This window comes from Salvelinus namaycush, chromosome 1, assembly GCF_016432855.1.
Source record: "Salvelinus namaycush isolate Seneca chromosome 1, SaNama_1.0, whole genome shotgun sequence".
In the NCBI taxonomy this organism is placed as follows: domain Eukaryota; kingdom Metazoa; phylum Chordata; class Actinopteri; order Salmoniformes; family Salmonidae; genus Salvelinus; species Salvelinus namaycush.
Window position 1 is genome coordinate 16152111 of NC_052307.1, and position 23850 is coordinate 16175960.

The 23850-nt window shown below is 42.3% G+C and overlaps 1 protein-coding gene across 1 annotated transcript in view; it reads left to right on the top strand.

The window, feature by feature from the left end:
* Positions 1-1565: 1565 nt before the first annotated feature.
* ntrk2a (neurotrophic tyrosine kinase, receptor, type 2a) overlaps positions 1566-23850 on the top strand; it is a 50580-nt gene continuing 28295 nt past the window's right edge. Inside the window, exons 1-12 of the mRNA XM_038997101.1 lie at positions 1566-2293; positions 3460-3534; positions 3647-3718; positions 3901-3969; positions 4125-4273; positions 5760-5896; positions 7658-7790; positions 7984-8286; positions 8654-8680; positions 8906-8917; positions 9256-9293; positions 9586-9685. Coding sequence (XP_038853029.1) covers positions 2094-2293; positions 3460-3534; positions 3647-3718; positions 3901-3969; positions 4125-4273; positions 5760-5896; positions 7658-7790; positions 7984-8286; positions 8654-8680; positions 8906-8917; positions 9256-9293; positions 9586-9685 — 1315 coding nt within the window. The 5' untranslated portion in view covers positions 1566-2093. The remainder of the gene's footprint in view (positions 2294-3459; positions 3535-3646; positions 3719-3900; positions 3970-4124; positions 4274-5759; positions 5897-7657; positions 7791-7983; positions 8287-8653; positions 8681-8905; positions 8918-9255; positions 9294-9585; positions 9686-23850) is intronic.

The following is a 23850-nucleotide window of genomic DNA, read 5'->3' on the forward strand; positions in this document are numbered from 1 at the left end:
TGATTTACTGTTGACTTGGACTTCAAGGAAAAGTTGCATTAACTTGAATTACATGGAAAAATTGTAGTAACTTGAATTTCAATTAAGTTATGTTTACTTGAATTTCAAAGAAAAGTTATATTAACTTGAATTTCCAACACATATATGTAGTGTGACATATAATAGAATGAGATATAGGATGAGAATGCCATGGTCAAGTCAGACGTAAGTCAGAAACTCCTGAATTTTATCAGAGATACTGATGTTCTTGTCCTTGTAAATTTGATCAGATTAACGGTTTTGTACAGATATTTATCAGACTCAAGTTACAAATGCTGGTAGACACTCAAATAGATCTCTGATAGTGCCGGTGTTGTGGCGAAAATCTCCCCCCTGACAGAATCCCCCCCCTCGCGTGAACGATCATTGCTGCGACTTGTTTGCTAGTTGAGATGTCTGCTCTTCTCTCCGTTGTCAGTTTAGTCTACATTTCACTGATCTTAGTAGCAGAAAGCATTTTTTTACATGTGTCCTATGCTTTCTGCTACTAAGATCAGTGAAATGTAGACTAAACTGACAACGGAGAGAAGAGCAGACATCTCAACTAGCAAACAAGGCGCAGCAATGAAGAATTGAGTGGCATATAGTGGCATATAGGTACATATAGGTACCTATAATATAGCACATCATTTGAATCATGTACCTGAGCTATGGCATGCATCCTGGCCTATGGCCTATAGGGGCTACATCGTGTGTAAACATATTACTGAATGCACTGTATATAGCCTGCACCGTACTGTGCCCAACTCCAAGTTGGAGACACCCCTATAGATTTGTAGAGACAGATTCAGCTCAGTTAACCTAACGTAGTAGGCGTAAAAAGACGCCTGAGCGGAGTTCCCACTTCCGGATGTTAGCATCTTCTGTCGACTCCGCATTGGCTACAGCTCAGTAGCGTCTATGTTCCTCAATTCAGACCAAGGCTACATCTTGTGCGTCAGTCCTTACGTCACATCGTGTCTGCACATGGGAAGAGCGCGCGACTCAGAACTGGTGTGTGTGTGTGTGTGTGTGTGTGTGTGTGTGTGTGTGTGTGTGTGTGGTGTGAAGGAGCCAAGGAGGCAGATTTATAACTCCATTTGTAAGGAGTCCAGCGGGTGAATGACATCCCTCCGCTGCAGTCAGGTGACATGTTATTGATTCAGTGCACACGCTGGCTAAAATCTTTATGGTTATGAAATACAGACTAATGATTTAATAAGGTGATGGAGGTTGGTACACGGCAGCTAAAGAGGGAATGATTGGTGACTGAGTAGGCTAGTGCCCCTATGCCCCGCTGTGCCAGTGGGATACATCAAATGTGATTTTAGCAGATGCTCACCTGGCTGTGCTGTCATTTAGTTTTTTAATTAACACACGACTTTCTATTCGAATACACTCAGGCTGTAAACCCAGCCCCATATCGCTCATGTTCGAGCTTATGCTGTTTGTCCGTTATACAAGGACACAAGTCTAAAGACAAGGCCTCAGGTGAATGACCAGGAGGAGAGGGGAGCGCTTTAACCCCTGACCATCTGGAGCAATCGCAGTAGAATTGGAACGATGGCTGGAGGGCGTATTCCTGACGGCGTCGACGATCTATAACATATGTTTTGATGCTGGTACGCGCGCCGCCTCTTCCTCAGTGCATTGACTGAACAACGCGACAATAGCCTAAACGGTGTGTGCTTTCGGCTCCATCGTTTCTGTTGGTTATCTATTCATCCACGGCTCTGAATCTGGCAGACCTGCACAGGACATGGTGTTTTGTGTGGAATTAGGCCTATCAGTGTCATCTGTCTGAGAGGCGGGAGAGGGAAAAAGAGAGAGAGAGAGAGAGACGGCGCAAAGGAATCCTTGGCATAAACACACGTCGGTGTCTCGATGTGATTTTGAGTGACTGGCTGCATTCTTGTGGAGACGAGCGGAACGGATAAACCCATTTTCATCGTCTCACCCATTTGCGCGGATAGCGGCTGGTGCATGCCCGTCTGGGTTGAGCATCTGACAGCGTCTCTTTCTGCTGGAGCTTGGCTGATCCGAGCTGTCCTGGGTCGGGCGTGGAGGGAGCCGAGATGAGCGCCTTTCGGAGGGGTAGCTGGGTGTCTCTGTTGGAGTTGTGTTGGGTATTAATGGGACTGTGGAGGCTCGGGGCCGCCTGCCCTGCGTCCTGCTCCTGCAGCGGGACCAGGATCGCCTGTGTGGACCAGGAGCGGGGCATCATGGCTTTCCCAGTGCTGCAGTCTGAGCTGGAGATGGACAACATCACGGACATGTGAGTCACTGTCAATGATCCATCATCACTGGACCCAACATATATGACAGACATAGCATGCCTGCCTTATTGGCACACAATAATGAGGTGAAAAAAGGCTATGCGTTTTAGGCTATAAATATGAGTAGAATTGAAGATTCAATCGAATGGTCAAGTCTCAGTCAGTAATTAGGCTATTTGAATTGGCCAATAAAACCTATTGTATAGTTTTTCACGGGTGATCTTAGGAAAATAAATAAACAAGCAAAAAGCAACAATTATAGACAGTGTGTGTGTGTGTGTGTGTGTGTGTGTGTGTGTGTGTGTGTGTGTGTGTGTGTGTGTGTGTGTGTGTGTGTGTGTGTGGGTGTACACGCTCTCGCGTGTATATGTCAGTGTGAGAGAGATGGGGACACCTGAACGGTGAGAGACTGTTGTGGTGCTATCGGTACCGATTGACGCTCTTCCGTGGCCCCGGGAAGAAACACAGCGGAGTGGGGGAGAGGTGTAGTGCTACTCCCGCAGAAACCCATACAGTAGCCTAGTTCAAATATTAGCAAATAGGCTACTACCCCCCAGACGTTTGGCTCCGATAATAGGCCCAAAAGCCTAGAAAGACTAGAATTTTCTATTCTGAGAAATGTATAGCTTAGGCCATTTTGCTTCCATTGTGAACTAAAACTAATAGGCCTAGACTAAATTAATCTCCACCCACGTTTCAGAGCTGTTCAGATTTAGCATAGCCTAATTGAAGACAAACAGAGAATCATCAGGGTTATTTTAAACAAAAGTAGGGCTACAGCATTTAGAATGCATGATGTTACGAGGACATGATGGGAGCGTCTTTCTAAAGACCATAGCCGATCCTTTGATATCCATAGCCTACTGTCACCGTTATAGGATTTTAAAGATACAATACAAGTAGCCTAACAATGTTTATTTTGTTTATATAATAATCGACTGTTACAAATGACAATAATTAGACGACTTGAGTAAAGGTCTATTGGAAGGTTCCTCTGTATTTCCAAACGAACTTGACAAAAATCTTAAACAAAAATCTCCCCGAAAAACACATCAACATCTTTTAATATCGTTTGAAATGTGCTGCATACGCGTGCATTTGTCGTTCAGTGTTAGCCTACTACTTACTATTCTCTAACTTTTTTCCCCAATTTTATTTTTAACAGATATATTGCAAATCAGAGTAGCTTCTCATCCATCAATGACAAAGACCTGCATTATTACCGGAACCTCACGAATCTGTAAGTCTGTTATGTGATATTTTATACTTGTGGTCATGATGGAGCCCAGATTGGATTGGTGTTGGCATCCTAGGGCAATATGATGATGTTTTTGTGTATATTTGCTTTGCAGAACTGTGACTAACAGCAGGCTTACCTATGTCTCTCGACTGGCTTTCCAGAACAACCTCAAACTTCAGTATCTGTGAGTGGCTTTTATAAGGCTAAATGAATCTCAATTTGAAGGTCAAACTACAGTTCTTACAAAAATAATTGTATCTCGCAAGACAGACAAGAACAGTTGCTGGAATGGTTGTACAGTTTAGTATTTCTTTTGGATATGTCTTTCAACTAATCGTTGATAATAATGTACATTCTGATTGACAGGAATCTGAAAGACAACAACTTGTCATCTCTGTATTGGAGGATATTTCGACATTTAAACATATCAAATCTGTGAGTTGATTCTTTCACCCCCCGACTGACAATGTGTCATCATGGATAATAAAAAATAAGGAATAAAAAAACATTAGTGCATGTGTGCGCATACCTTCATACATGTGTGTGTTCGTGTCAGTGTGTGATTCAACACTGTGTTTCTGTGTGTGTAGGATTCTTTCAGGGAACCCGCTGCACTGTTCCTGTGAGAACATGTGGATGAAGCTGTGGCTGGGAGAGGAGGCTGATGTTCAGGAGCTCAAATGTATAGAGGAGGGTGGCGGGAGGAAACCTCTGACCAGGCTCAACCCCCCTCACTGTGGTAATGGCCCCAAAATACACACACACACGCACACCTCCCAATGATCCTCAAAACACACACCGTGGATCTTATCTTTTTCCACAAACCACTTGCTTTAATTTAAAATATATCCTTCCCAGACAAAATTTTAGAAAACAATCCCTTTAATTGCTTTTCTGAATAAACTCTCCTTAGATTCACATGCGGTATCATAATGACAAACCATTATGATTACCCACAAACCAAAGCTGGTCTAGGATCAGTTCCCCCTTCTACTCAGTAATACTCACCAGTGTGTGTTGATAACAAAGAGGAACCTGGGCCTGTACTAGTGTGCTCTGGGGCACAGAGGCTATATAACGACAATGATAACACTTATTGATCCGGCAGTCCAGTCTCCACTCCATTAGGCTGCTATTTTCCCCATCGCCACGGTTACTTGCAGGCCCCTGGAGAGACGGCAGGGGGACCCCTGTGTGAGTGACATATGAAGACGACTCAAGGGAGAGGCATGTGTACGATGCCCCAGGCCTGCCAGGCAGCTAAACACAATGAGAACCTTGCAAACCCCCCTTTTCTCTATTTTTCTCTAACATTCTCTCTCTCTCTCTCTCTCTCTCTCTCTCTCTCTCTCTCTCTCTCTCTCTCTCTCTCTCTCTCTCTCTCAACATCTCTTTTTCAGGGCATCTCTGTCATTCTTTCTCTGTTCATATCTCCCGCTCTCCTTCTGTCATCCTGTACTATATGAAATCCACAGCTCAGTGCAGTAGTTTTCATGTGTTGGATGCAGAGGTTATCTGAGACTAAGCTATGGCCTTCACTGCTGCCTACCAATATTTATATTGGAGATGTTGATGCTGTAGGTTCTAGTGTCTAAAACTGGTTACAACCAGTAAACAATCATTGCAACCAATTTAGCCCACGCGGTGTGTTTTTAAAGATGGACACATTGTAAAGGCATACTGTGCTTTACTAGTGTACTGTAGCTTGTTGAGTGGGTAGGGTTAACACCGCAGCTGGCAGTGCTTGTAAGAGAGCAACTGAGACTGCTCAAGCTGTAAGGGTTGATTTACTGAAGGTGCTTCAGATGGTATGGTCTGAGTGCTGAAATGAATTGTTTTCTGGGTTCTAGAATCATTGAGAGCGTTGCCATGCTGATAAGAGTCTTGGCGACGTCCCTTAGTGGAGATAAGAGATCTGTCCATTTTATCAACCAGGACTGTCGACACTGGCCCTTCCTCGCCTTACGCTCCCATGCCATTGGCTGCGGCTAAGAGGCAGCCAAGCTACTGATTGGACACGTGGGTCACCTTCAAGTCACAGTCCCATCCTCTCCACCTTTGGTTGTGTTGTTGTCTCCACTTAGCGAGGCTCCAAACTGTGTCTAATTAATTTTATCTGAGTTGCGAGGCACATGGAGTTGTAGTCTGTGTGTGACCACCGCCGTGTTTGTGCTGTGATTTTGAACTAAGATTGCATTGAATCTCCCCTTCGTTGTCATTGGCAGTGGTTCCCATGGCGACTCTGAGCCCGTCCAAGGTGACGGTGCAGGAGGGTGCTGATGTGGTGTTGACATGCAACACCTCCGGAGCGCCCTCTCCTGAGCTCATCTGGAACATGACCCCACTCGTCTCCTACAATGAGGTCAGTCACCACCGTCGCCTGCCACCAAAAATCCCATGTCTGCATCTCAAATGGCACCCTAGGTCAAAAGTAGTGCACTATATAGGGAATAGAATGCCATTTTAGATGCACCCATGAGTAGGGCCAGGAGTTTTACTGACCACGTGAGATGACCCGGAAAAACTCTGTGCCCATGTTACTAAGGCCTCTAACTTGGGCCCAGAGTTGTTCCTGCTCACGTAAGACTCCTGGACCTACCCATCAGCGACAACACTAATCCACCAGTTAAAGGAACATTCCTTCTGTTAAAGGGCGACTGCACTTCCTGATTTGGCCTCGTTTTAGATTTTGTTAATTAAGAAATGCTATGACTGATTTCAAACGTGAGTTGGTTTCAGGGCGTGGTTTGATGTGGGTGTCTCTTGTGTGTGTTCGCAGGTGGGAAGAGTTAGCCAAATGATTTAGCCAATAAGCTTCAGCCGGCTGGTGTGCGACCGTTTCGATAGATTTTGGGATAGTTAGGGACCATCCATAAATTACACAATGTAAATGGCTCTTTTAGTTTCCTCATTAAATTCTTTCAATATTTGTAGTTGGTTTGAAGTTAAGTTATTGAAATTGGGAGCCATTTAGTGATGGTCCCTAACTAGCCCCATAGGGATATCAAATGTCAAACCAAATTGACCATGGGCATTATGATAATCTCTTAATTGATTATTACTTTATGGGTGCTGCCAGCTGTGGGCATGTGGGCAGGATTGAAATAAACCAAACCCAAGGAAAACTGTTATGGTACCCTTCATTCCTTGACACCATTTTTTACTATCATTTCGCAAATCTCAGTTTTGGACGAGACTGACTTTATGACCAAAATTATACTATTTACACTATGTAGTCAATTTTGACAATATAATACATTTTTCTGACTCATATCGATGTCACATGGGCCATTTTCAGAACGAGAAGTTGCTTTTTAGTGGCAGTCGCTCTTTAAGACAGAGAATCTGGCAGCCTATTTAGTCAGAGGTGCAAATGTAAAAATAAGTGGTATTTATTTAACAGTAAAGTTGATGAGAAGACTGGATCCAGAGATGTATTTACAAAATATACAAAGGCAGAAAAATTTACAAACATTTGTTAACAGAAAGAATTAACTTGAAAAAACAAACTTACTTGGCCAATAGCAGAATGACCTCAGCTCGAAGGAAGACTAAGGTAAAACGCCTATAAACTCACACGTCTGAGTATATGGCAGAGTTATAGCATCAACATGTTGCCTAGACAAACAGCTCTACATGAATGAGGTGAACAAGGATCCTAAAAAAACCTACCCTTACCTGGCATAAACCATTCTCACCTTTAAACAGATCAATTCTTAATGAACAGGGATAATATACACTTTAACGGCAGTACTGTTTCACACTATATATATATTTTACAATGGCCTTGGCCAGCTTTATATAATGCAGATATTTTAACACTGAGGCTTTTAACCAATTATTAACCAGCATTGGCCTATAATGTTACTTGCTAATCTAGGCGTAACACCATTTGTTTAGCATAGGTGCTCAGAAGAACCAACACTGTGTCAAAAATTAACAAGACACTAGGGAAGGATATCTGTTAAGAAATGGTTAACAATAATCTTACAATAGCACTAATAACCAGCAACAGGTGTTGTGTTGAAAAATAGTTTCAAAATAGTTGTGGATGTGTAAAAGCATTGGTAATATGGATGAGGTGGGTGCCTGACTCACTGTGTCTCTGCATGGTCCTCTGCAGATTGAGGCCTCAGGGCAGGTGTCTGAGCTCCATCTCTATAACCTCTCCTCACTGGACAACAACTGTAAGATCACCTGCAGCGCTGAGAACATTGTGGGCGAGAATGAGTCCTCAGTCTTCCTCGACATCCTCTGTGAGTTCCAAACATGACTCTAGACATGGAGGGACTAGAATGAGAATAATACCGTTGTCTTAACTAGTTTTTCTTCTGGACCATGTTTTGTCTTCATGTTTTGTCCCCTTTTGCTTCTCCCTCGATCTTTCTCACTCACCCATTCTCTCTTTCTCACTCACCCGTTCTCTCTCTCCCTCTCTCCCTCCCCCAGTTCCCCCTAACATCAGTAAATTGAGTGATGCCTACTCGGACCACCACTGGTGCATCCCATTCAGTATGTCTGGGAACCCAAAACCTGATCTCCGCTGGCTGTTAAACGGGGAGCCGGTAAATGAGGGACCCTACATCATGACTATGATCCATGACTTCTCTGAGAGGGAGTACCACGGCTGCCTGCAGCTGGACAGCCCCACACACATCAACAACGGACCGTACACTCTGCTGGCCAGCAACAAGTACGGACAAGACCGCAAGACCGTCGAGGCTCACTTCATGCTTGACCCCTTTGATGGAGGTATGTGGTGTGTAGTCAACCCCTATCCCACTTGTGTCAATCTGAGAGGATTGGATAGTCTGTAATACGGCAACAATTCCACCTGGCCTATCAAAGGGCAAAATGGAGCTATTACCATATTGCTAACACCTATATGTCCAATCCTCTCAGATCTACTCAAGTGTTTAGGGGGTAGGGGCTAGGGGTCAAATTACACTTAGGACAGGGGTGTCAAACTCAATTCCTAGAGGGCTGTGTGTCTGCTCATTTTTGTTAATTATTTTTCAATTTGTGTCCAATTAGACCTAGACAACCAGTTGAGGGGAGTTCCTAACTAATCTATGACCTTTATTTCTCAATCAAGTACTTTTTGTATTTTACCCAACAGGAACAGTGACAGAACCACTTTACTATGGTGAGTGGCTCTTCAAATATTTACATGCAACATTGACTGTCTAAATCGCTCATTGAACTGTTGAGAATCATTCAATGTTCTTTACTTTCCTGAATACCAGATGTCTTGACACTAAAGATGATTGACTTGAGAAGACTGATTTCTGAGGTTTGCTTTTTGTGTTATTGAGTGTTAATAGTTTATTTTCTGTTCCCTCTCCTCACACCCTGGATCTGGGCACCACAGACCCAACTACAGGTATAGTTACTCTCCCGTCACATTACCCAATCACACAGCAGAGGTTAACAAGTACATAGGCCTATGTCACTCTGACACTCAGAGGGAACACTTTACTTGAAAGGTAACTATATAAGGACTTCATAACACATTCATTACCCAACCCATATATACTGAATTCATAAGTAGCACATGCTTATGTCAACAACCACAAGACATAATACAAATATTGTTATGAAGTGCTTATGTAGGTATCCCTCAAGTAACGTGTTACCCACAGGGACAGGGACATTTAATCAACTTCACTATAAATGAGGGATACTGTAGCATCTGCTGTCTTCTCTGCTCTTTGAAAACAGAGGACACACCTCTAGAGCCACCAGAAGACAGAGTTGCTGTAAGTCACACTCTAAGTCACCTCTTTATGTGTGTGTTTGTGGGAGCCTGTAACTGTTGTGGGGGCAGTGCTTATAACATTTTGTTTATGTTTTTATACAATATGTTTTACCACTACTTTTAGTAGTCGTACTACTATCTAGTATGTTTAGGGTTGACAGTGTGTTTAAGTTTTATATTTCATGTTTTTATATGGTAGGTGTATCTTGGTGGTAGTAGGCTACACACTGTGACACATTGTATTTTGGAGTGGTAGTGGTGGTTCTAGCTCAACAGCTTTGTCATTCTTTCAGGTATATGTGGTCGTAGGGATTGCAGCAGTAGCCTTCATGGGTTTTCTATTGATGCTGGTCATCTTGAAATTCGGGGGAAACTCAAAGTTTGGAATCAAAGGTAAGTCCCTTTACACAGTATACTACTGTAGCCTATGTCACTTATTAGCATAGAAAGACAGGGTCTTTCTCTCCAATCTGAAATTGCACCCTATTCCCTAAATAGTGCACTTATTTTGGCACTGGCACAGTATAGGAAGTAGGGTACCATTTGGGATAAAACCATAGAGTGGGGTCTGAATGGTGGTAAAGAGGTACTCAGACATTTCTAGTGAATAACATGCATGTGGATCTCCGTCTCAATGTCTCACTATACCTTGTTCCATACTAATCATCCGCCCATGCAGATAACGCTGCACTGTAGCTCGTCTCTGTCTTTACTGATGCTGCTATTGTATAACGCAGAGGGACTGAAGAGGATTTAGATACTAACCTATATTAGGAATAACAATAGAGGTGTAAACTGACTGTCACTCAAATCACTTATGTTGTATTGTTTGTACTAATAATTAACCATACTGGGAAATGATATGAGGATCAAAGTGTGACTATGAATTCAAAAATACCTTTTGAACGCTATCCTGTAATCCTCTATTTACAATGGATTGAATTCCGACCTGAGTGTGTGTATTTTGAATGAGATTGTGTGTGTAGGAGTATGGGAAGGCCAGGGCTGCCTCAGTGTGGTCAGTTATTTTGGTGCTGATTGATTTATTGCCCCTCTGAGGGGGACGGGTGTGAAAGGAAGAGAGGGGGAGAAGTGGTATCTCCTTTCCTCTGCGGAAGTGGAGGATGAGGTTCCACTGGAGGCGTCAATTCCTCTCCTTCCTCTGTACGTGTATGTGTGTGCTTTTCTGCGTGCACGTGTGAGTATCTGAGTAGGAAGTTAGCTGGAGTTTCAGCGTTGTGAGTATCTGAGTATGAAGTTAGCTAGAGTTTCAGCGTTGTGTGTATCTGAGTATGAAGTTAGCTAGAGTTTCAGTGTTGTGTGTATCTGAGCAGGAAGTTAGCTGGAGTTTCAGCATTGTGTGTATCTGAGTATGAAGTTAGCTAGAGTTTCAGCGTTGTGTGTATCTGAGTATGAAGTTAGCTAGTGTTTCAGCGTTGTATGTATCTGAGCAGGAAGTTAGCTGGAGTTTCAGCGTTGTGTGTATCTGAGTATGAAGTTAGCTGGAGTTTCAGCATTGTGTGTATCTGAGTATGAAGTTAGCTAGAGTTTCAGCGTTGTGTGTATCTGAGTATGAAGTTAGCTAGAGTTTCAGCGTTGTGTGTATCTGAGTATGAAGTTAGCTGGAGTTTCAGCGTTGTGTGTATCTGAGCAGGAAGTTAGCTGGAGTTTCAGCGTTGTGTGTATCTGAGTATGAAGTTAGCTGGAGTTTCAGCGTTGTGTGTATCTGAGTATGAAGTTAGATGGAGTTTCAGCATTGTGTGTATCTGAGTATGAAGTCAGCTAGAGTTTCAGCGTTGTGTGTATCCGAGTATGAAGTTAGATGGAGTTTCAGCATTGTGTGTATCTGAGTATGAAGTCAGCTAGAGTTTCAGCATTGTGTGTATCTGAGTATGAAGTTAGCTAGAGTTTCAGTGTTGTGTGTATCTGAGTATGAAGTTAGCTAGAGTTTCAGCGTTGTGTGTATCTGAGTATGAAGTTAGCTGCAGTTTCAGCGTTGTGTGTATCTGAGTATGAAGTTAGCTAGAGTTTCAGCGTTGTGTGTATCTGAGTATGAAGTTAGCTAGAGTTTCAGCGTTGTGTGTATCTGAGTATGAAGTTAGCTGGAGTTTCAGCGTTGTGTGTATCTGAGTATGAAGTTAGCTAGAGTTTCAGCATTGTGTGTATCTGAGTATGAAGTTAGCTAGAGTTTCAGTGTTGTGTGTATCTGAGCAGGAAGTTAGCTGGAGTTTCAGCATTGTGTGTATCTGAGTATGAAGTTAGCTAGAGTTTCAGCGTTGTGTGTATCTGAGTATGAAGTTAGCTAGTGTTTCAGCGTTGTATGTATCTGAGCAGGAAGTTAGCTGGAGTTTCAGCGTTGTGTGTATCTGAGTATGAAGTTAGCTGGAGTTTCAGCGTTGTGTGTATCTGAGTATGAAGTTAGATGGAGTTTCAGCATTGTGTGTATCTGAGTATGAAGTCAGCTAGAGTTTCAGCGTTGTGTGTATCTGAGTATGAAGTTAGCTAGTGTTTCAGCGTTGTGTGTATCTGAGCAGGAAGTTAGCTGGAGTTTCAGCGTTGTGTGTATCTGAGTATGAAGTTAGCTGGAGTTTCAGCGTTGTGTGTATCTGAGTATGAAGTTAGCTGGAGTTTCAGCATTGTGTGTATCTGAGTATGAAGTTAGCTAGAGTTTCAGCGTTGTGTGTATCTGAGTATGAAGTTAGCTAGTGTTTCAGCGTTGTGTGTATCTGAGCAGGAAGTTAGCTGGAGTTTCAGCGTTGTGTGTATCTGAGTATGAAGTTAGCTGGAGTTTCAGCGTTGTGTGTATCTGAGTATGAAGTTAGATGGAGTTTCAGCATTGTGTGTATCTGAGTATGAAGTCAGCTAGAGTTTCAGCGTTGTGTGTATCCGAGTATGAAGTTAGATGGAGTTTCAGCATTGTGTGTATCTGAGTATGAAGTCAGCTAGAGTTTCAGCATTGTGTGTATCTGAGTATGAAGTTAGCTAGAGTTTCAGTGTTGTGTGTATCTGAGTATGAGTTAGCTAGAGTTTCAGCGTTGTGTGTATCTGAGTATGAAGTTAGCTGCAGTTTCAGCGTTGTGTGTATCTGAGTATGAAGTTAGCTAGAGTTTCAGCGTTGTGTGTATCTGAGTATGAAGTTAGCTAGAGTTTCAGCGTTGTGTGTATCTGAGTATGAAGTTAGCTGGAGTTTCAGCGTTGTGTGTATCTGAGTATAAAGTTAGCTAGAGTTTCAGCGTTGTGTGTATCTGAGCAGGAAGTTAGCTAGAGTTTCAGCGTTGTGTGTATCTGAGTATGAAGTTAGCTAGTGTTTCAGCGTTGTGTGTATCTGAGCAGGAAGTTAGCTGGAGTTTCAGCGTTGTGTGTATCTGAGCAGGAAGTTAGCTAGAGTTTCAGCGTTGTGTGTATCTGAGTATGAAGTTAGCTAGTGTTTCAGCGTTGTGTGTATCTGAGTATGAAGTTAGCTAGTGTTTCAGCGTTGTGTGTATCTGAGTATGAAGTTAGCTAGTGTTTCAGCGTTGTGTGTATCTGAGTATGAAGTTAGCTAGTGTTTCAGCGTTGTGTGTATCTGAGTATGAAGTTAGCTGGAGTTTCAGCGTTGTGTGTATCTGAGTATGAAGTTAGCTAGTGTTTCAGCGTTGTGTGTATCTGAGCAGGAAGTTAGCTAGAGTTTCAGCGTTGTGTGTATCTGAGTATGAAGTTAGCTAGTGTTTCAGCGTTGTGTGTATCTGAGTATGAAGTTAGCTAGTGTTTCAGCGTTGTGTGTATCTGAGTATGAAGTTAGCTGGAGTTTCAGCGTTGTGTGTATCTGAGCAGGAAGTTAGCTAGAGTTTCAGCGTTGTGTGTATCTGAGTATGAAGTTAGCTAGAGTTTCAGCGTTGTGTGTATCTGAGCAGGAAGTTAGCTAGAGTTTCAGCGTTGTGTGTATCTGAGCAGGAAGTTAGCTAGAGTTTCAGCGTTGTGTGTATCTGAGTATGAAGTTAGCTAGAGTTTCAGCGTTGTGTGTATCTGAGCAGGAAGTTAGCTAGAGTTTCAGCGTTGTGTGTATCTGAGCAGGAAGTTAGCTAGAGTTTCAGCGTTGTGTGTATCTGAGCAGGAAGTTAGCTAGAGTTTCAGCGTTGTGTGTATCTGAGCAGGAAGTTAGCTGGAGTTTCAGCGTTGCCTGCAGGAACTTTCACCACGCGTCTCTGTCTCTTCACTGCAGTTTCTATTCTCTCCTTTCTGATGGAGGAAGTGACACTCCTGTCACTCAAAATCATGATCCACACTAAAATAAAATGTCTGGGAAACTTGAAATGCCCAAGACACACACTTTCACTATTATGACCCACATACCGCAATCTTTATAAAGACACATTGGAGCCAAGTGAAGACTGACTGATCTCCTACTGTGTATGACTAAAGAAGTGCTGCCTTCACAAGGGGCTTGTATTCCTTCTCACTGCAGTCCTTGTATGTAATGTATCCTGCTCATAGGCTGGTGTACAGAAGTGTAAAGCAAAAGACTTTCCCAATCCACTAACATTTAGCTAATGTACACACACACAACAGACAAAAGGTGTGAAGAGACCGTACTGAACCCTGTTCTGTTTGTGCTCAGTCAACTGTTCAGGAGCATGTGAGACATCTAGACACACTTTCTCTGGATGCTTCGGTGCACAACACACACACACACACACACACACACACACACACACACACACACACACACACACACACACACACACACACACACACACACACACTGTAAAAGGGTGTACATGGTGGAATACATCATTCAAATTAACCTGTTACTGCTCTTCTGTCATCAATAAGATGTGGTGTACAGTAAGGATCAGAGGTTACTCTTTTTTACTCTACACTGTTTTATGTGCGTGTAGATTTAAGTTATTGTATTTTACAATTTGTGAGAGTTAATAGGAGTGTGTGTGTGTGTGTGTGTGTGTAAGTGTGTGTGTGTGTGTGTGTGTGTGTGTGTGTGTGTGTGTGTGTGTGTGTGTGTGTGTGTGTGTGTGTGTGTGTGTGTGTGTGTGTGTGTGTTTTCAGAGAGTTAAGGAGGCAGATTTCTGTGTTACCAATTCAGAAAATGTAGTCTCCATATAGAATAAGTTCTAAATACTTTTCTGTGATGGGCATCATAGAAAAAGAAGTTTGTCAGGTATTGGTCAAATGTTCTAAATCTGTGTGTGTTTGTTTGCCAAAATACATTTTAATTAGAGTATCTGAAATGGTCTTTACAAATATGTTGTTACATGAGAAAACAGACCTAAACCTGTTTGAAATTCCTCTGACCCTTAAAGGCCCAGTGCAATCAAATACATGATTTACCTGTGTTTTATATACACTGAGTATACAAAACATTAGGAACACCTTCCTAATATTGAGTTGCACCCCCTTTTGCCCTCAGAACAGCCTCAATTCATCAGGGAATGGACTCTACAAGGTGTCGAAAGCATTCCACAGGGATGCTGGCCAATGTTGACTCCAACGCTTCCCACAGTTGTGGCAAGTTGGCTGGATTTCCTTTGGGTGGTGGACCATTCTTGATACACATGAGAAACTGTTGAGCGTGAAAAACCCAGCAGCGTTGCAGTTTTTGACACACTCAAACTAGTGAGCCTGGCACATACTACCATACCCCGTTCAAAGGCACTTAAATCTTTTGTCTTGCCCATTCACCCTCTAAATGGCACACATACACAATCCATGTCTCAGTTGTCTCACGGCTTAAAAAATATGATTTAACTTGTCTCCTCCCCTTCATCTACACTGATTGAAGTGGAATTAACAAGTGACATCAATAAGGGATCATAGCTTTCACCTGGATTCACCTGGCCAGTCTATGTCCATAATGTTTTGTACACTCAGTGTATATTTCCACACTATAAGGTTGGAATAACACTGTGACATTTTGTTGGGATGGAGTTTTGGCCTTCCATGGTGACATCACTAGGCATTAAATTAGGTAATAGACCAATAAGAAATAGAGTTCCAAACCTCTCTGCCAATAACAGCTAGTTTTCAGTTTTCCCCTCCCTACTCCCAGACAGTCCTAGTAAAATTCTTGCTTGAGAAATTGCTCTTTGAAAACAATCACAGTAAGGTACTTAATTGTTTCTCAGAAATAATTTGATATTGAGATAAAAACAGCTGCATTGGACCTTTAAAACAACCTTGGTTGGTTTGATAATTAACTTTTCTTTGGAATGGCAAAAAAGAGAGAAGAGCAGCAGAAAAAATAGATAGATGGAGAGAGAGGGAGCGAGCACTGTATGCTTATCAATGATTCAGGAAGGCAGGTATCAGTTTTCTCTGTGTTTGGAAGAGTGCCGGATGATCAATACATCTCTCTCAAGGTCAGAAGTATCTCTGATAGGACTCGACAGACCATGCTCACGCTGCGTGTTCTCCTCCTCCTGCAGAGCACACTTAGGCCCTGTTCCATTCGTGCCTTCATGGACCTCCCTCGATACCTGCACTACCTTTTTGGGGATCTGTACAGAACAGGGCCCATGGTTCCATAGGTCTCCAGAGGACCATAAGCACAACGGCGATGAGTAACCTTGCCAAAGACCGGAAGTTTTGTGCTCCCAGAGCTGATGTAGTCTTTAGCTCAATGGGCTATCCGTATGGAAGTATGCAAATGACCTGGGTTCAATGCCTGGGAGGACACAAACATGATGCAGGGGACACACACAAACACACGCACAATGTTCCCCCTGAGTGCTTGAGACATGTGTGGAATGCTTTTGTGACAGCCTGTGGGAGTTTGAAGTCACTTGTCTCTCGTTGGTCAATCACAGATAAAGTGCCCACTTGAGGGGTCAGAGGTCAATGTGTGTATGAGAGATGTGCCGACTGGACAGGCAACAGCAGATCTCTTCCCTCTCCCATAGCGACAGGAAATATGTGTTGGAGTGTGTTGGAGTATTAACTCAGGGCCTAGTCACAACCTTCTCTTCCACCTTCTAGAGCAATTTTTCCTGCTCAGGCCACATAGGAAAGGATAAACTCCTGGCTCTATGACATACTGGGGCCATACGTGCGAACATTAGAAAAAGTTTAGCTTTAACCTGGACCCCCGTCTCAAAATGCGCATCAGCCAATTAAAATCACTGACGTAGTTGGACGTGATCCAACACTTGTTAATGAAAGAACACATAACAGAAGTCCAACGGTACGTTCTGGTCCTAGATCACATGTGTTTGACTGATTGGTCATATACACGGTGTACAAAACATTAAGGAGACCTTCCTAATATTGAGTTGTACAACCCCCATTTTACCCTCAGAACAGCCTCAATTCGTCAGGGCATGGACTCCACAAGATGTCAAAAGCATTCCACAGGGATGCTGGCCCATGTTGACTCAATGCTTTCCACAGTTGTGTCAAGTTGGCTGGATGTCCTCTGGGTGGTGGACCATTCTTGATACACACAGGGAACTGTTGAGCGTGAAAAACCCAGCAGTGTTGGAGTTCTTGACACAAACCGGTGGGCGCCTGGCACCTACTACCATACCCCGTTCAAAAGAACTTGTCTTGCACATTCACCCATTGAATGGCACACATACACAATCCAGTTTTTCCCCCTTTCAAATGTAGATTTACATTTATTGTATTAATGTGTTGAGAAGAGAAGAATAAATGTGATGAGGAACTTCTTGTTGGAGTCCCTCTTGCAGACCGGCATGTAGGCTTCTGGCACTGCTACATAAATAATCGTCACTATTATAGGCTATATTACATAGACGTGTAGGCTACACTTACATTTATATGCGTTATTGTAAATATCCACTTAGTCACATATGCGTTATTTGAATCTAGCATCGAGGACCAGCAGTGAACAGTGTTTTCTTTAACAAAAATGCTTGATGCGAGGAGGGCTCGAACCCACAGATAATGTTTTTTTTTATGTTTTTATTTGACCTTTATTTAACTAGGCAAGTCAGTTAAGAACAATTTCTTATTTTCAATGACGGCCTAGGAACAGTGGATTAACTGCCTTGTTCAGGGGCAGAATGTGCACTGTTGTTTTAAGTCAACCGATTTAGCAGTGTGTGCCACCAGGAAGCAATGATGACGATGGTACATGACAGCTTTTTGACAAGTCCATAAGGTTTTTTGACTTAATATTATTATTTTTTTAATGATGTACGACAAACTGAATGTTGTATAGACCTCCTTTATCTTTTTTTCCGTAAAGGCACATGGATTTGTGTGAAACAGATGAGCAAAAACGTGGGATTTTATATATGCAGAAACGTTTTGAATTTTGTCTAACGTTAGTAGCTAGTAGCCTAGTCGAGGATGCATCATCATGCAATATTGTCACTCTACTGTACACTGGTGGCCAAGTTGACCTATTCTAAGAAATGCCATTGGTTGGTGGATATAAAATCTAAGATCTTTGATAGGCTGATGCAGAATTTGTTACAGGAAGTAATCATGGTCAGCTGGTGAGGTTAGCATAGGGCTAACGTGTACCAGGTTATCTGATGGGACCAGCTACAATGTAGCGTTCTATTACTTGCAACTACGTCGATGATTGTAATTGGCTGATGCGAAGGTTAAATACATTTAAAAAATGTAATGTTTGCAAGTATAGAACCCATCAGTTTTACTTGGGCTCACCTAGGGCTGTGGCGGTAAATAAATTTCATCAGCCGGTGTCACGGTAATTGACCGTTAATTAACATAAACACATTTATCATCTCCTGGCTTCCACACATAGCTTACAAGCCACTGATGCAGACCTTTGGAACGTCTACGTTTTAAAAAGTCTAATAAATCCATGTAATATAGCCTACACCTTCACAATAAATCCATTATTTATTTTAGACAGGTCTAAAGAAGCATGATATGAAGAAAATGTAGTCTATTTCAGAAGAACAGAATAGCATACTCTGAGTTGTCCTTATGTGTCACGCCTTGACCTTAGAGATCCTTTTAGTTCTCTATTTGGTTAGGTCAGGGTGTGACTAGGGTGGGCAATCAATGTTTTCTATTTCTTTGTTGGCCGGGTATGGTTCCCAATCAGAGGCAGCTGTCTATCGTTGTCTCTGATTGGGGATCATACTTAGGCAGCCTTTTTCCACCTGTAGTTTGTGGGATCTTGTTTTTGGTACTGTGCTGTTTAGCCCTACTAGACGTTACGTTTTGTATTTGTTGTTTTTTCGGTGTTCATTTAATAAATTAAAATGTACGCCTACCACGCTGCACCTTGGTCCGATCCTTCCATCGACGAGCAAAACATTATGTTAGGTCCTGATCTGGCTATGCCAAATGGCTGTGGGCTACACTAGTTCATTTAGCAGACAAGATTTGCTTAGAATTCCATGTCATTTGTTTATATTATTTTATAGTATGAAGAATACAATTGAACATATAAATATTTTCTCCAAACGATTTGAGTGCGCACATGCGGCTATTCTGTGTTGAGTGAAAGTAAATAGGTACTCTTACATGCTTAATTTAGAGTTATTCATGTAACTTTAGTTGTTCTACAAACGTTGGGCTGTATGTTTTGATTTTTAATACATTGTAAGGCTGCATGATGAAACTCTAAGGATGATTTTAAAAAATTTGCTTGAAAGGCATGAGCTCTGCTTTGTTTTTTTGCGCAGGCTGTTGACACTTCAATAGTCTCTCATTCACAATCTGACAAACACTTGATAAAAAGTCGCAACAAAAAAAGGCAGTTTCTTATTCTGTGATGATATATAACTCTCGAGTGATAGGATAATATTGTCACCCATCAGACTATTCTTGATTTAATCTTGTCTTTACATATACTAAATAATATATGTGTGAAATTTGTTTTGATTTAGAATGGACCATTATCATGCAACTGTCTTGAAACAGGGGCAGCGACAAAAAATACATGTCATCTATGCACTTAAATAGCGAATGGAGGACGCTTTTCCTGTGGTTCATTTTCAGGCCAGACAGGTAGGCTATACTCCTGTTGTAAAGATAAACAATGTGCTTAATATTAGGAAAGTTGATAAATAAATATAGTATTCCTAGTCTACAGAAAGCTGATGGGATCCTCCTCTTTTTAGTAGAGGCCATCACTGTGTTCTCGCGCAATTGCATAGCCTACAGAAATGTTGCACAACATGAGCTCATGGGTTCTCATGAAGTGTTTGATTAGATTTTCGATTACATTTGCATTGATGTCAGAGTGATTAGAGGGACAATAGTGTGCTGAGTACCAGGCAGTTAGCAAGTTTGGTAGGCTACTAATGACCATCAGCAGCATCAGAGCCTGGAGAAGCCTAATTACCGTGACTAAACAGTCACGTGGAATTTGACTGCCTTCATGACTCGTGACAGCCGGTGTGGCGGTAATACGGTCACCGCAACAGCCCTAGGCTCACCCCTATTGGTGGCCCCTCTTTGCATCGATGCATTTATCTTGGACCTTGATCAGTTTCAGCATTGTAAATGTTCTGTAATTCAATACATGTTAATTAGTTAGTATTTATCGAGCGGCTGTGTGTCATGCTGCTCTGAGGTACTCCTCTTTCCACCTCCAATTCACCACCACAACGTGTCTGTGCAGTCACAGCTCTGTACAGCGCGTTGGGCTTTGCTATTGGGAACTGCACTACAGCAGATAGAGCTTCATTGATCGATTGATCTCAGGCCTGTCTGTCTGAAGCAGATGCCTTTCTCAGGCCTATCGAGTCTTGGGCCTTCCCATCACTCAGGTCAGCAGCACTGCTCAAGCGCTCAGTCAGAGGGGTGTGTGTGTGTGTGTGTGTGTGTGTGTGTGTGTGTGTGTGTGTGTGTGTGTGTGTGTGTGTGTGTGTGTGTGTGTGTGTGTGTGTGTTCTAGTACTGAGTGTTCCCTAGTGGGGAGAAATCAGCTGCAGTTAGTAGCTTTCAGTGAAGGTACTATTGAATACTAAGTAGTAAATTAGTGTTAACTGGGACAGATGTCTACCAATTGACTGAAATACTAATTTGTGTTGATGAGTATCAAAGTATTCAGTGTTGTTGAGTTGTGTTGATCAGGGTCCGGTGTTTCTAAGTTGTGTGGAGTAGTGTTGAGTTCTATTGGATGTTATTGAGTTGCGTCAAGCAGTGTTGAGTGGCATTGAGTAGTTTTCAGGAGGACTGCAATATGACACAGGAGGGGGACGGCTCCAGTAGCCCACTGCATGCTGTTGCCATGGATACGCATGTCATCACCAGCCTTGCTCCAAATATGAATCATTATCGCTGGCCAAGCTTAAAGAGTGAATCACCATCACCATCACACACACACACACACACATGCGCACACACACACACACACACACACACACACACACACACACACACACACACACACACACACACACACACACACACACACACACACACACACACACACACACACACACAATCAGTGGAGATGGATACAGGTGTGGTGAGTTGGCAAGGAAGGGCCGTGGCCAGAGAATGATGTTCTGAAGATTTTGATGGGGCTGCCGTGAGCCACTAGGACACCTAGGTTGTGTAACATGTTTGTGTGATTGTGGAGCAGCTGCTCTTCTGTCTAAGACAGTTGATGGTTTCGACACAAGGAACAAAAAACATTCCAATCCCTCCTTACTGTTCCAGTTATCAACCTGATGGCAATGAGGGTATGTTTTTTTAGCTAGCTCCTTGCCCTCCACTCCTCCACCCCCAGGCAGATGGATAATAATAATCATCTGGCAGCTCCCGTTCTGCCACTTCGATTCATTTCCAATAACAAGCCAGGGGGAAACCGTTGTGTGTGAGCCATAAAAGTCTGAGAAGAAGAATGTTGCGTTGTTTTTTGGGGTGTGATGACAGTGTGTCTTTACATGTCGTGGTTCAGCCTCGGTGAGAGGGAAAACAGTTAAAGGTGACTTTGGAAGTTGAAATGAATTTGTTAATGTTTTTATTGTTGTTTAATACTGTCACTTTGCCCCATCCGTTCATGAGCTGAAAAGACAAAGCGTTCTTTTGAAAGATGAGATTCTGTAGAAAAGACCCAGTGAAGACCGGTTTGGATGTGTGTGTTACTACCTGAACGTGTACGTCTCTAAATTGCGTCGAATACTTGCACCATGCTTATAGTACTGTTTAGCTCTGCGCTGTAAACCCTTTAACATTCACATCCATTTACACCCTTCCTGTATATATATATATATATCTACAGTACCAGTCAAAATTTTGGACACACCTATTTATTCAAGGATTTTTCTTTATTTTTACTATTTTCTTCCTTGTAGAATAATAGTGAAGACATTAAAAATTATTAAATAACATATGGATTCATGTAGTAACCAAAAAAGTGTATATTTTATATTTGACATTCTTCAAAGTAGCCACCCTTTGCCTTGATGACAGCTTTGCACACTCTTGGGATTCTCTGATCCAGCTTAAAATGTTATTTTTATTTTATTTAACTAGGCAAGTCAGTTAAGAACAAATTCTTATTTACAATGATGGCCTACTCAGCTTCATGAGTAATGCTTTTCCAACAGTCTTGAAGGAGTTCCCACATATGCTGTGCATTTGTTGGCTTCTTTTCCTTCACTCTGCGGTCTAACTCATCCCAAACCATCTCAATTGGGTTGAGGTCAGGTGATTGTGGAGGCTAAGTCATCTGATGCAGCACTCCATCACTCTCCTTCTTGATCAAATAGCCCTTACGCAGCCTGGAGGTGTGTTTTGGGTCATTGTCCTGTTGAAAAACAAATGATAGTCCCACTAAGAACAAACCAGATGAAATGGCGTATCGCTGCAGAATGCTGGTTAAGTGTGCCTTGAATTCTAAATAAATCACAGACAGTGTCACCAGCAAAGCACCCCCACACCATCACACCTCCTCCTCCATGCTTCACGGTGGGAACCACACACACAGAGATCATCTGTTCATCTACTCTGTGTCTCACAAAGACACAGCTGTTGGAACCAAAAATCTCAAATTTGGACTCATCAGACCAAAGGACAGATTTCTACCGGTCTAATGCCCATTGCTCGTGTTTCTTGGCCCAAGCAAGTCTCTTCTTATTATTGGTGTCCTTTAGTAGTGGTTTCTTTGTAGCAATTCGAACAATGAAGGCCTGATTCACGCAGTCTACTCTGAACAGTTGATTTGTGTTTGTTACCTGAACTCTTTAAAGCATTTATTTGGGCTCCAATCTGAGGTGCAGTTAACTCTAATGAACTTATCCTCTACAGCAGAGGTAACTCTCTGGGTCTTCCTTTCCTGTGGCGGTCCTCATGAGAGCCAGCTTTATCATAGTGCTTGATGGTTTTTGCGACTGCACTTGAAGAAACTTTCAAAGTTCTTGACATTTTCCGGATTGACTGACCTTCATGTCTTAAAGTAATGACTATCGTTTCTCTTTGCTTATTTGAGCTGTTCTTGCCATAATGTGGTATTTTAACAAATAATGTTATCTTCTGTATACCACCCCTACCTTGTCACAACACAACTGATTGGCTCAAACACATTAAGGAAAGATATTCCACAAATTAACTTTTAACAAGGCACACCTGTTAGTTGAACGGCATTCCAGGTGACTATCTCATGAAGCTGGTTGAGAGAATGCCAAGAGTGTGCAAAGATGTCATCAAGGCAAACGGTGGCTACTTTGAAGAATCTCAAATATAAAATATATTTTGATTTGTTTAACACTTTTTTTGGTTACTATATGATTCCATATGTGTTATTTCATAGTGTTGTCTTCACTATTATTCTACAATGTAGAAAATAGTCAAAATAAAGAAAAACCCTTGAATGAGTAGGTGTGTCCAAACTATTGAATGGTACTGTATATGTACTGTATCGTTCCACCTGCCTCTGCACTGAAGGACTAATTCACTAAGCGACCTTAACCCACCACTCAGTGCTGTTGATCCCACTAACTCTACTAAGCACTGATGTCTACCATCAACTGGGACCTACTTTCTACTTTTGGGGGATGTTTTACAATTAGGTATGCGTTGAATGTATAATTTCTGATCACACATGATTTGTTTTAATATTTTGATCACTGTCATGATTATGATGTAATTTATGTTGCTGCTCATTTCATTTATTTTGTTTGTGTTTTCCTTCAGGCTTTGTGTTATTTCATAACGTTCCACTGGAGGTGGTTGGGCGCTAGGAGAAATGGAGTCCCAAACACACACAGAGAGACAGAGACAGAGAGAGAGCTGGAACCCATTACACAATAAACACTCAAACAAACAAAAACATGGTTAAACATCAATTAAAAACACAACAGCAAATCTTCCTCCACAGTAACTAAACACAACAACCTCTGAATACCCCATATGCTCATAAACAGCCCAATGTTATTAACCAGTTTGTAATAGGCCAACTCAACCCTCTGTCTCGCTGCCAACATCCCCTCCAGCATGCCCACCACGTCCACAGACCCGTCACCGAATACTGTTCTTTCATGTCTTCCAAATTGCTAATTTAGCTGCCCCTGACACAAAGTTAAGTAAGAGAACTACACCCCTTCGACTAAACCTGTACTTTGGCCCAAATATAAACAGTTGAGAAGAGAAAACCTCTCCCAGAGTACC